This window comes from Phyllostomus hastatus, unplaced genomic scaffold (assembly GCF_019186645.2).
Source record: "Phyllostomus hastatus isolate PE091 unplaced genomic scaffold, TTU_PhHast_1.1 phas_scaffold_442, whole genome shotgun sequence".
NCBI classification, from domain to species: domain Eukaryota; kingdom Metazoa; phylum Chordata; class Mammalia; order Chiroptera; family Phyllostomidae; genus Phyllostomus; species Phyllostomus hastatus.
Window position 1 is genome coordinate 4,912,262 of NW_025334030.1, and position 12,301 is coordinate 4,924,562.

The window sequence follows — 12,301 nt, forward strand, 5'->3', positions numbered from 1 at the left end:
CCCCAAGACGGAGCAGTAGGCCATGGCTTGAATTCCAAGGCCTTTAATTTACAGCTAGCCTGCCTGCTTTTCACCCTAACTCGTTCCCATGTTGCCGTGCCCCACCCCGTGCCAGCACCTCCCAAACTCCCTTCGCTCCCTCTCACTGCCATTATAGCTGCCCTCACTCCTCCCCAGGGCCTGGTGCCTCCTTCTCGGCCTCCTAGGTGGGAGTAGATGGGGGCGCTGCAAGAGCGCCCGCTGCCCCCAGCATCAGCATGGCCAGGGCCTTGGGCCCTGTGGTATGGATCTTTTCATGCCGGTGCAGGTTGGAGCGCCTGCTGAAGCTCTTGCCGCAGAGAGGGCAGGAGTAGGGCCGCACACCACGGTGGGTGCGCTGGTGGGCGGTGAGGTGTGAGCTGTGGCTGAAGCTCTTGCCACAGTCAAGGCAGTGATAGGGCTTCTCCCCGGTGTGCGTACGGTTGTGTGCAATGAGGTTGGAGCGCTGGCTGAAGCACTTGCCGCACTCGGGGCATGGGTAGGGCTTGACCCCCGTGTGAGTGCGCTGATGGGTGACCAGGGCTGAGCTCTGTGTGAAGCACTTACTGCAGATGGGACACTTGTGGGGCTTGGCACCCGTGTGCGTGCCCTGGTGGGTGACCAGGTCCGAGCGGCGGGTGAAGCGCTTGGCACAGCGGTCGCACACATAGGGCTTTTCACCTGTGTGGATGCGCTGGTGCTGGATCAGTGTAGAGTGGTGGCTGAAGCTCTTCCAGCAGGAGGGGCAGGTGTAGGGCTTCTCACCAGTGTGAATGATCTGGTGCTGGATGAGGTGCGAGCTGCGGCCAAAGCGCTTGCCGCAGTCTGTGCAGGCATAGGGCTTCTCTCCCGTGTGGGTGCGCCGGTGCGTCACCAGGTGTGAGTGCCAGCTGAAGCCCTTGCCACACTGCTCACACTTGTAGGTCTTCTTGCAGGCATCACCATCAGGGACCAGGGCCTCCTTGCTGCTCTCGGGAGTATCTGTATCCCCCTTGCTGGGTTGTTCTGGGAGGCCTGTGCCAGACAGGACTGGTTCCAGCTGTGTCTCCTCTTGGGGACCTGGCTGCTTGTCGTCTTTGGCTGGCCCCAATCTCTGGCCACTGGCTGCTTGTCGCCCACGCTGCAGGACATCCTCCTGGGCTCTCCCTGCCCTGGCCTTGAAGGACTTCCCATCCCCAGGGACTGCTGGGGATGAGGTCGGCTCTTCCTTTCTCACGTCTGCCATTCCTGGAAAAAGAGTTTCCAACCAGAGAGAAGCTTTTGTGAGGGACTCAAGGGAATTCTGGAGGTGGAGAAAACTGCAAGGACCTCAGGGGAACCTGGGAAATGAGAGCCACCCTCTGCAGAGGAGGGAAGGCTAGCCCCTGCCCCAGGTAGGGCCATGTGTCCGCACCCCACAGGAAGCAGAGCCTGCACTGACAAGGGGCACCTAGGAGTGACAGTGACAACCCACTGCCTACCCACTACCTCTGAATGCACCTCTCTTCTCTTCCTCTCCCATCTGCAGGCACGAACTTGAGGCCTCACCCTTGCCCTGTACTCGGGAGGCCCAGAAAGTTCTGCTTAAAGGAAACCCTGGCCAAAAAGAAATGCAGTGCTCAGTGACAGAGCTCCTGGGCTGCCCAGCAGGAGACACCGCCCCCTTAGAATTGACAGAGCAAAAGGGGAACGGGTGCAACTGTGGAAATACCAGGTAACACCACATGACCTCTAACACTGCTTGGGGTCACATGGCCATCCTCTCTAGGAAGCACGTTCCAGGGTCACTACTAGACATACTCTCTTCAGGGCTGAGGCAGGGCTCTGCTTTGTTTCCCTGAAGGAGCACCAGCAGTAATGGGGAAGGGGCTGGGTCAGGTCAGCTGCTGGCAACCCCCTTCTTCACACAGCCCTGGCTGTGGGCCCAGCAATGTCTCCCACTCCTGCACCCACCCCTTCCCAGAACGATCAACAGTAAGGGCTCCTGGGGAGGGCCTGGGGCAAAGAAAGGGCCTGGGACATGAGGGGCCAGGAATGCCACCCAGAAGTCAGGGACTAAAGGTCCATTTGCCAAGTCCCTGGATGAGGGCCCGAGAATTCTGGTCAACTCAATAAGAGAGCAGAGAGCCTGCCTCCATGTCCTGATCCAAGCCCCATGGAAGGAAGAGAATGTGTTGGACAAACTGGGTGGTTTAGGTCAGCGGTCCCCAAGCACCGTTTCTTCCATGCACTGGTAAGGGGGAGCTCAGGCAAGTTTCCCTCAGGGACGGTTCCTAACAGGCCAAGGACCGGTACTAGTCTGTATCCCAGGGGTTGGGGACCCTTGGTTTAGGTTGTTGGTGAGATCTGTCATGAGGCCACAAATGGGTGCTAGGTTCCCTCTGATCTCCCAGGACTTGCCCAGACCTGCTGATCGGGGCCCTGTGGGTGTTAACAACAGGTGGTAGACACACCTCAGATAATTAAAGGAGGGAGCAGGGTGGCTGTGATGTTGGGGCCCAACAGGGACAAGGGAGGGTCTCGACCCACCACTGAAGTCAAGGGGTGGCATGACCAAGCCCCAAGCTGTGCTTGCACTAGCAGTTGTGCAACAGGTGTGTGCTGACAGAAAGACTAACTGAATGGATGGGTAACAATGAACGCACACTGAGGTTTCCATAAGATCTCATTAAAGTTTGCCAAGAAAACGATAGTCTGAAAGTGAGGAGTCAAGCCTGGGGACATAACTATTTACTGTGAGAAACACCAAGAGAGCCCAGGCCCCTCAGAGACGAGGACATGCCCCTCAGCGCAGACGTTACTGACGCTATGTCCCCCTACCTCGGACACACAGCCCTGAGCCCAAAGCCCGGTTTTCTGCTCAAACACATCTAACACTGGGCTTCGAGGGAGCTAACACTGGGCTTCGAGGGAGAGGGGTGAAACCTCGGAGAAAGCACCACAGAAGAACCAAAGAGAAGTGGAATCTCTAGGCTGGCACTGTCTCATACAGCAGCCAACTAGTCACATGTATCTATTTCAGTTCAAATTTGAGCTGATTAAAATGAAATAAAATTAAATACTCAGTTACTCTAGCCACACTTCTAGAGCTCAACAGCCACTATCTGACTCATGGCTACCGTTGCAGCCCGTACACAAAGCATGCCCATCACTAGGAAGGTTCTGTGGAAAAATACCACCTACGTGAACAATGAGCAGTTTTTAAGCCTTGGAAAGCTGGGAGATGATGGCAGGACAGACCCCACCTCTGACATCCAGGGCCTCAGGAAGTGGCTACCCCACACAAATGCCAGCCCTTACCCAAGGCCAGCCCATTTCGCTTCTGTAGGACATCCCGGTAGAAACTCTGCTGCGGGTGGTCCAGCCGCCCCCACTCCTCCCGGGAGAGGTACAGAGCCACGTCCTCAAAGGTCACTGGCATCTGAAACAACACAAAATTCCTACCCTGCAGGACAAGCCACAACATGGTGGAGGGGCCTGTTGGTGCCACGTTGAGGCCAAGATGAGATCCTGACTCCTAACCTGCTGCCCAGGTCTATGGGTGAAGCAGGAGTTGCCCAAGGATGGCTTTTTAGGACAAGAATAAGGTGACTGTGTACAGCAGAAGACAGGAGACAAAGATAAAAGACGCCTTCTTTTCTGACACCACGGCCAAAGCTCGGGATCTCCAGCGCATTCCCCTCTGGCCCTGACCCTCGGGTCCAGCGCTGAGATCCAGAGGATGATCCAGTCAGAGACACCGTCCCTCTGTGCCTTTCTATTTCCCTCCCAACCTTGGACGGGGCACTCACCTGGGACCAGGCAGTGAGGAGCGCTGCAGCCATCTGCCGGTCTCTGGTCCTCCCCTCGTGGGAAAGCACAGGGATCTGGGGGGAAGGGAGGGCTGAGAGAGGAGAGAGGTCCTCAGAGAGGCCACCTCATCCTCGGGTCCTGCTGCTCCCTGAGCAAGCTCATGCCTGGCAAACCCACAGCTTCCTCAAACCCCACCTTCGACCCCACCCAAGAAGAGGGTCAGTAGGCTCTGAGACTGCGCCAGGGTGACCTCTGAGAGCAAGTGGGCAGACATCCAGGCATCTCTCCTAAACATGGCAGAAACCTCTTCCCCTTCCCACCTGGGCTGTGAGCCTCCACCTCTCCCCACAGCTGCTGCCCAGGAAAGCACCTCTCCACATCCCTCTCCTCACCTCCACCAGGTAGAAAAAGAGCTTTCTCCTTACAGCCCTGGCTCAGGCGCCTCCAACTCCAAGCTCCTTGAGCCCTGTCCTCCTGTGATGCCCCTTCAGGGTGCAGCTCTTGCATCTCTGTCTTAATGTAGGGTGACTCCTGAGTGGCTCCAAAAGGCACCATGTCCTTTGACTCGGAAGGTTCTTCTTGACAAGGATGCCCATGACCTGGAACCTAGGAATGGCAGCCCTCATTAACACTGGGATGGAGACTGGAAAAGTGCCATGTCCTCCACACCCAGGGGTCCCTACAGAGACAGACACCTAATGTGGCCGAACACACAACCACATATAAGACACACTTGAAGGACCGGCCTCACTTCCTTCTCACAACCCCAGGGACCTGTGCATACCCTGCTCACCCCCAAAAGGGAAGGAAGGCAGGCCTATAAAGACCCTGCAAGGTGTGGTCTGGCCAAGTGCCCACAGGGCAGCTGCATGTTTCAGTTCAAGCCTTGTACCTCTAACAGTAGTGTGGTTATTATTTTTAATATACAAGGAAACTGAGTGCAGTGGGTTGAAAATCTGATAACTGGTATTCTTATAAAAAGAGGACACAGAACATGAAGGAGGCCATGCATCTCTTGGTGCTGTCATAAGCCAAGGACACCTGGAGCCCCAGCAGCTGGAGAGGCAGGAACAATCCTACCTACAGCCTTGGGAGGGAGCCCTGCCAATGCCTTGATTTTGGGTTTCTGTGAGAATAAATTCTGGTTGGTTTAAGCCAAGTTTGTGACCCTTTGTTATGGTGGCCCCAGGAAACTAATACACCCAGGCTCAGAGCTCAGACAAGAGTCCAAGATCATGGAGTGGCCCAGCCAGGGTTTGAACTCAAGTGTATCTGACTCCCAAGTCATCCCTAGGGCCACCATGTCTTTAAGGTGACAGGGAGGCATCATGTGGCCTTGGGCATATCTGGCCTGACTCAGTTTGGTTGGAGCAGTTGGAGTATTTTAGTTTGGAGAAAAAAGCCCAATGGTGCCACAGGTGTGCCGAAGCCCGGTGCCCACCTTGGTCAGAAAGAAGGAGAGCTCCTCTCCAGCTCACCCCCTTCAGCGCTGCCCCACCCAGTGGGACTTCAGGGTCCTCTCAACTCCTCCCCCCTTCATCACACCAACGTCAGCCCAGTGCTCTGGAAAAGGAAGGAGCAGGCTTTAGTCAGGTGACCGGGGCTCAAATTCACAGCCGCTCCTCACTAGCCATTGAAACTGGAGCAGGCCTGCTCTTCCCTTCTACTTCCACTTCCACTTCCCTTCTACTGGGAGGCCCTTGGTGAAACCTCATTGTCATTCACTGCAATGGAGACTGGCCAGCCTTCTACAGGGAATTCATGCCTATCCCTCTTGCCCCATCCCTCCCACCTCCATCTGTGTTAGGGTCTCAAAGGGAAAGACCACAGGGCAGGAGTCAGGGTTCCTGAGAGCCACGTGGATAAGGCAGGCTCCAAGACCCAGCTGTTCCACGTTCTGCACAGACAATGCATGACAGAGCTGCCTGCTCCAGAAAGTTCTGGGTAAACACAGAACAGTGCCTGTAGTTATTGTTATTACTCTACTGTGTGAGCTGATAAAACCCAACATCAGCAGGGTTTTACAATGGCATTTTGGAAAGGAAACCAAACAGTGGTAACAATTCTTTGTGCTTCTATGGTAGGAAAAACAAAAACTAATACTTGATTTGTGTGTGGGCTTACAACCACTGGAATTACTGGGTGAGGGGATACAGGTCTCTCTGACCTGGGTTCCAGTTGTCATGGGTGTTCTTGTATTATGTGTCACAGTAATGATCTCCTGCAGGTGATGAACTGCTTACAGAGGACTCTTGTGCCTATAATTTCCTCTGAGCCTCCCAACCACATGGGTGATACGGTTGGAACAACACGTACATGATCCACATTTTATAGATCATACTCCTGGTTCCCAGAGGCCAGGGTACTTGCCCAAAGTCACACACCCAGCTGCAATGGACTCATTCTTCTGATTCCAAGTCTGGTGACTCCGGTCTCCCCACAGGTTGTAATTAAACACACATACACACAGAGACAACATGCACAGGAAGGCCCAGATGCTCAGACCCAGAGAGAAGGGGCCCCAGGCCACGGACAATATATGCATGTGGGGATGAGGGGAGACTGAGGCTTCTCTGTGTGTTCTGGGTGCTGTTCAGAGAGCTACCCTCACCAGTGGGACCCCTACAGAGCCTACTGCTACCTCATGTGGCCTGTGGTCTGCTGACTACAGAATGCACCAGGCCAAGCAATGCGGTTCCGCAGAAGTCAATTCCCAGGTAGAAGGTATTTCCCATTATACCTTCCCTCTCTTCATTTCCCCTTTCACAACCAACCACCAGCCCTGCGCCCCAGTGAGTCTAACTCTTCATTGGTCCAGATGCCTTGCTGTGACAATCCCATCCAACTCCAGTGTTTTCCAGAGCACACCTCCCTTACCTGGCACCATGTCCATACCTCTTGGACTCTCTCTTTGTCCTGGGGAGCCTGCGTGCCTCCACAGTCTGCAGACATTTTCTATCTCAGAGCTACAAAGCACAGCTGAGTTGTTTCCCCTTCTGTTGGCCAAACCCCCTCCAGCTTCTGGCCAGGAGCCTGGAAGAGCAGAAGAAAATCAGCTAGCGTCTCCTGGACACCTCTGAAGTACTCCCAAAATCCCCTGGAGGGCCAGATTCATCCCTATTCCCAATCAAAAATAGGGTCTCCTGTCCGGCTGGTGTGGCTCAGTGGACTATGCACAGGCTTGTGAATCAAAGAGTTGCTGGTTCGAGGGCACATGCCTGGGTTGTGAGCCAGGTCCCCAGTGAGGGGAGCTGCAAGAAGCAGCCACACACTGCTGTTTCTCGCCCTCTCTTCCCCCTTCTCTAAAAATAAATAAATGAAAAAAAATTTTTAAAGCCTCCTTGATGCCTCCCTCTCTGTTTTTTGGGGTCCTCGCTTCTACAGAATGCTATTTTGTATTGTTCCTTTTATCACTGAAACAATAGCCCTGCATCTGAGAGCGATCAGCTCAGGGAAAGCCAGGACTGACTAGGAATCTGTATCTCCTGTCATTAGAAGCCGAAAGATCTGCAGAGATCTTACAAAACAGGTGCTGTGTGGGGCCCCAACTGCCACAGCCAGCTCAGCTGAGGAATCCAGGCCCTGCCATCTCCCTGGTCCAGGACACACATACACCCTGTGCTCCACCTGACTCAGCCCTGCCTGGGGTCCAGAAATTGAGCTGCCCACTCTCAACGACCTCCCAGAGGCTGTAACCTCCCGCCTGGGTTCGGGAGTCCACCTGCCTCAAGGTCCTGGACAAAGAATGTCCCTCCCATCCTTCCCCTTCCTCAATCTGGGTCCAGGCCACCTTTTCTCCAAGCCCTCCACCTTTGACCCCGTTCCCTCCTGCCAGCTGGCTGCCTGCGCTGCTCTCTGGATCCATGTCCCCTCCCCAGCCCCCCATCCTCACTGAGTTGGAGGTGGATGGGACACCTCAGCCAGCGGAAAGAGGGCCCCTCCCCTGGGAAGGGATTCTCAGCAGCTTGCACCGGGGAAAGGGAGACGGGTGGAGACTGGGATTAAGGACAACAGGAAGTCCCTCCCAGATCCCGTTCCCCACGTAGCTACAGTCCTAGAGGGTTCCTGGTTTCCAGCGTTCCGGGGTTTAGGGCCCGGAGCCCAGCTGCACCTGCTCTTGGCCAGGTCACTCCAGATCCACGCTGGCAGCTCCCAATCACTTTTCCGGACACATACTACTCATAATGCCAGCCAAACAGGAGCGTCAATATGGGAAAATACATTTTATGGGAGGATTTTGATATTTGACGTTTCAGAGAGAGCACTGCAGCTGCCCTCACAGGAAAAAGGGCACTTTGCTGGGTGGAGACTTATGATGATCCTTTTCAGCACCCTTCCGGGCTTCTGAAGATCCATAGAGTTTCTGAAGGTCCATGAAGACATCCCTGGATTTTATTTAAAGCCCCCAGGCTGGTCAGCAGGTCCTCTGGTTCCCCACACAAGACTGGCACAGAGTTCTCTCTCCATAAGAGGAAACTTAAGAGAGGCCTAGGATCTCCCCCCTACCTCCATTCACTACACCTGCAAAAGATGTGGGATCAGTCTGATTTTTCTAAAGGTTCCCTACCCCCAGCTCACTCTCAAGACTAGTATTAGCAAGAATAAAGGGGTCTTAACCACTATCATGGGGTCCTAGACCCTCAGACATCCCTGGTGGCTTCATATTCTACCTCCCAGTCAGGAAGCAGGTGGGGGTCAGCCCTGCGGTCAAATCCAGGAAGGCCCGTTCCTCCAGAAAAACATTCCCAAGCCCACTGCCTTCAGCCCATAGGAGACCTGTGAGATGTGTCCACTTCACCCAGTAAGACAGGCATGACTGGCCACTATACCAGCCCACAGGTCACAAGGGCTTAATTTTTTAAAAACTTAGTTTCCAACATTTAAAAAATTAGAAGAATTAAAATAAAAATGGATTTTCTTGAAAAATTAACCCTGGACCCAAATTCCCTACATTTGAGACCTGCTTTCAGATTGCCACTGCAGCATTTTGAGATTGCAATTCAACTTTTGGAGTTAAACATGTTTCAGGAGTCCTAAGATTCTGATCCATTCTATTGTCACTCTAATGAAGTGACAAACCCCTAGGGGTTTCCAGGTGTTTTAATCCTCAAGGTAAAGAGAGATGTACAAAGGTACAGCAAACATCAATATTATTTTCAAGCCAGAGAGAGCTACAAAATGAGAAAAAGCCACAGGGAGCCCTGGAAAAGATGAATTGCATCGTCTGTGAGAATTTTTCCATCTGGGAGGAGCACAACTGTGTCCAGAGAAGGGGCCTTGCTCCTGAGATGGATCATTTTAACCCAAGGCAGTCCCAGGAGTGCACCAAGTCCAAAAACAAGTGGGTGTGTCCTGATTCCTGGGCAAAAGTTTCTCTACCAGACAAAAGAGACACTTCAGGGATACTGGGGAAGCCCAGAGATTTGGATCCCACCAGGGAATTGCCTACACTAGACCAAATGAAGTCTTAATATTTATTTAACTGTCCAAAACCTATTTATTGAGCACCTGCTATATGACCGACATTAGCCCCTTCTTCGAAATGAGAGGAAACCCTTCCAGGGCTGGCTCTAGGACTGAGCAGGTATAGGAGGAAAAGCTCTCACATTTGCTGTGTGATAATTTCTATCCCTGAAAGAGTTCATAAAGTCACCCAGGCAGGGTGATTAAATAAGTAATACAGAGATCAGAACCTAAATGCATCCAGCACAAATGGCCATAGCACAAATGGCCGGTTCCTTGGGTTTAAGACCAGAGTAGGGAGGGACTTCAGAGGCCTCAAGAAACCATATTTTTGGCCTGGCTGGCATAGCTCAGCGGATTGAATGTGGGCTGCAAACCAAAGCATTGCAGGTTTGATTCCCAGTCAGGGCACATGCCTGGATTGCAGGCCACATCTCCAGTGGGAAGCCATGTGAGAGGCAATCACACATTGATGTTTCTCTCTCTCTCTCTTTCCCCCTCCCTTCCACTCTCTAAAAATAAATAAAAATAAAATCTTTAAAAAAGAAAAAAAGAAACCATATTTTGTTTAAATGGGGCAGCTGGGGGCCTAGTATCGCCAAAGCTTGAGGCCTTTTCAAGAGAAGCCAAAAAGAATTAGATTTCTATGTGAAATTTCCTGACTTTTAAATGTTGATGACTAATTTTTTTTTAAAAAAAGAGCTCCATACAACTCCAGCAGAAAACACCTGCTGCACAGCTCACAAGCCACCAGTTAAGGGATGTACTCACCTCAGGAGCCTGTCACAAGGATATCGATCATGGATGAAGGCGCTTATCCGAGCTTCAGGCACGGGAAACACAAATGCCAACTCTGATATCAGGCAGCTTCACTGAGCTTGAGTAAGGAGAAATGCTACCTTCAGGAAATAAATCATGATCTACCCTCGGAGACTGGCTTGCGAGCTAACTCAGGTCTTAAAGAGGGCTTCACACACACACACACACACACACACACACACAAAACCACCACCCAGACTAATAAAAAGCAGAAAAAAGAATAATCTGAAGTAATAAAAAACAATCTTGCACTGATTAAGGCGGCCCAGGATGAAGACAGGGCAATGCAGATGATCTAACCTTAGGAAAGAGAGACCACAGGAGGGAAATAAAGGAATGCGGGAGAGGCCATGAAAAACAGGAATAATCGAATAAACAGTAGAGAAAATGTTAACCATCGAAACAGAAAAAAGAGAAAACCAGTGTAAGTATTAGATAGGAGGGGTTCCAGGAAAAAAAAAAAAACAAAAAAACGTTTTCAAAGATGAAAAATAAGAAACCCCAAGGCTACTGGAGACCAGGCTGTGAGAGCTCACGCGGCCCGCAGCCCTCTCACCCCCAGAGGCACGGAGACTCCGCGGTGCGGCCCCCTAATGCGAGGCGACTGGAGGGCACGCATTCGGAGCCTCTGAAGGCCCCTCAAGGCCGGTTCTCACAGCCGGTGCCTCCCAGCTGCCCAGTGCAGAGCACGGATGCTGGGAGCGTGTCGCCCAGGCAACGACGCTGCCCCGCCCCTCGGAGACGTCGGTTATTGGCGGACGCCCCTACCCCGCCTCTCCACGATACTATCTAGCCACTCTTACCTGCGCGCTCCCGCCCCCGCCCCCGCCCCCGAGGGGACTGCACGGCTGAGTGGGGTCAACTTGGTGCCTTCTGACTGTGTAAGGTGTGCCGACTTTTTCCGTCCCCCATTCCAACTTCCGGTTTTCCCGGCTGTCTCACGGCGCCAGCTGTCGATCCCGGGTGCATCACCCGAAGCGGTGTTGACCGCGAGGCGGACACTCCTAAACTCTCGAGTCGGCTGGGGAAATTGAGGCTGTCTGCGCGAGGGCGTCCGCCCGAGAGTGCGAGCGTGAGCGCGGGGCTACCATGCTAAAGACCTGGAGCACAAATTCCGCCCAGCCTCCCAGGACTAGAGTCTCCTCCCACACTCGCCTATTCTGAATTTTGTTTCAAAAATGAGAGTATACCATATGTCGCTGACCTGCCCCCACTCTGTGTGTCTGTGTGACACATCTTAGAGGTTGCTCAATATAAAAAAAAAAAAAAATGGAGGGAAAAAACATGCATCGTGTCAAAGACAAATACAGCAGAACATCAGTTAAAGCGGCGGAAAGATTTTACTCGATAACTACTGATAGCAGGGGGAAGAACTGCGCGCCATCCAATTTGGGCGTTTGGGAAAAGGGAGAATGAGGGAGTGAGAGAACCGGATTCAGTAGAATCAGAGAAGTGAAAAATCACAAAAAGCCAGTCAGTGTAGATGTGATTAGGCCTGGTGTGTCTGTCTGCTAGCTATGAGATACAGAAGTCAGTAGTCTATCCCACGGAGCAGGAAGACAGAAGACCTGTCTTTCCTGGCGAATGCACTTCAAAGGAATGACTCTCGGGTCCGAGACAGATGGCATCTGCGTTGTAAGAGACATATATTCACAATTATAAGCTCTTTTTAGTAAATGCTCTAAGAAAGGGAGGTCAGGGGCCAATCATCAATCATTTGGCTAGAACAAACAATAAATTCTGGCAGCAGTGCAGTGTTGAGGTTTTTTCAGGCAGGAATATTATTGGCGGGGGGGGGGGGGGGGAGGAATGAGGAGGGGCGGGGCTAGGGTCGTCCTGGCCTTATGCTGTTAGGAGCCCGGCAAGAGTTTGATTAAGTCTCTTAGTACAGGTTTGGACGCAGTGGTTGTGTGTCAAGAGTTCGGCACTTCTCCAGTGGTGCCCTGCTGTTTTTTAACTATGGCTTATTCCATCGTAAAAGGTCTATCAGTTTCTTTAACCAGGTCCCTATTCACAATCCTATTCTTGTTGTCCTTGTCTTGCAACGGGAACTACCCAGCAGTTATGATCATGGGGGCTTTGTTCCTTCCTAGTGAGTGAGCAAGACTGACATCTGATCTTGCAAACAGGGCAGGCAGAGAGGCTGCCAACCCCAAGCTTGGCTCCTGATATCAGCCATGATGCTGGCCTGGCAGACACATTTTCCTGCCCTGGGTAAGCTCCAGGAGGA

The 12,301-nt window shown here is 52.5% G+C and overlaps 1 protein-coding gene across 9 annotated transcripts; it reads right to left on the reverse strand.

The window, feature by feature from the left end:
* Positions 1 to 27: 27 nt before the first annotated feature.
* On the reverse strand, positions 28 to 11,131 carry ZNF205 (zinc finger protein 205). 9 transcript variants are annotated; one of them, XM_045820574.1, is made up of 8 exons: positions 10,024 to 10,756; positions 6,685 to 6,822; positions 4,182 to 4,395; positions 3,789 to 3,880; positions 3,298 to 3,418; positions 2,404 to 2,406; positions 1,498 to 1,593; positions 28 to 1,245 (listed from the first exon to the last, which is right to left on the reverse strand). In XM_045820574.1, exons 2-8 carry the CDS (start codon positions 6,739 to 6,741, stop codon positions 203 to 205), a joined length of 1,626 nt encoding a protein of 541 aa, XP_045676530.1. In that variant the 5' UTR covers positions 6,742 to 6,822; positions 10,024 to 10,756; the 3' UTR covers positions 28 to 202. The 9 variants fall into 9 exon arrangements, with proteins under 9 accessions (XP_045676530.1, XP_045676523.1, XP_045676524.1 ...); XM_045820567.1 differs by lacking the exons at positions 1,498 to 1,593; positions 2,404 to 2,406 and adding an exon at positions 10,875 to 11,131 and having other exon boundaries at positions 6,667 to 6,822; positions 10,024 to 10,129; XM_045820568.1 differs by lacking the exons at positions 1,498 to 1,593; positions 2,404 to 2,406 and having other exon boundaries at positions 6,667 to 6,822; positions 10,024 to 10,129; positions 10,628 to 10,762.
* Positions 11,132 to 12,301: the final 1,170 nt, after the last annotated feature.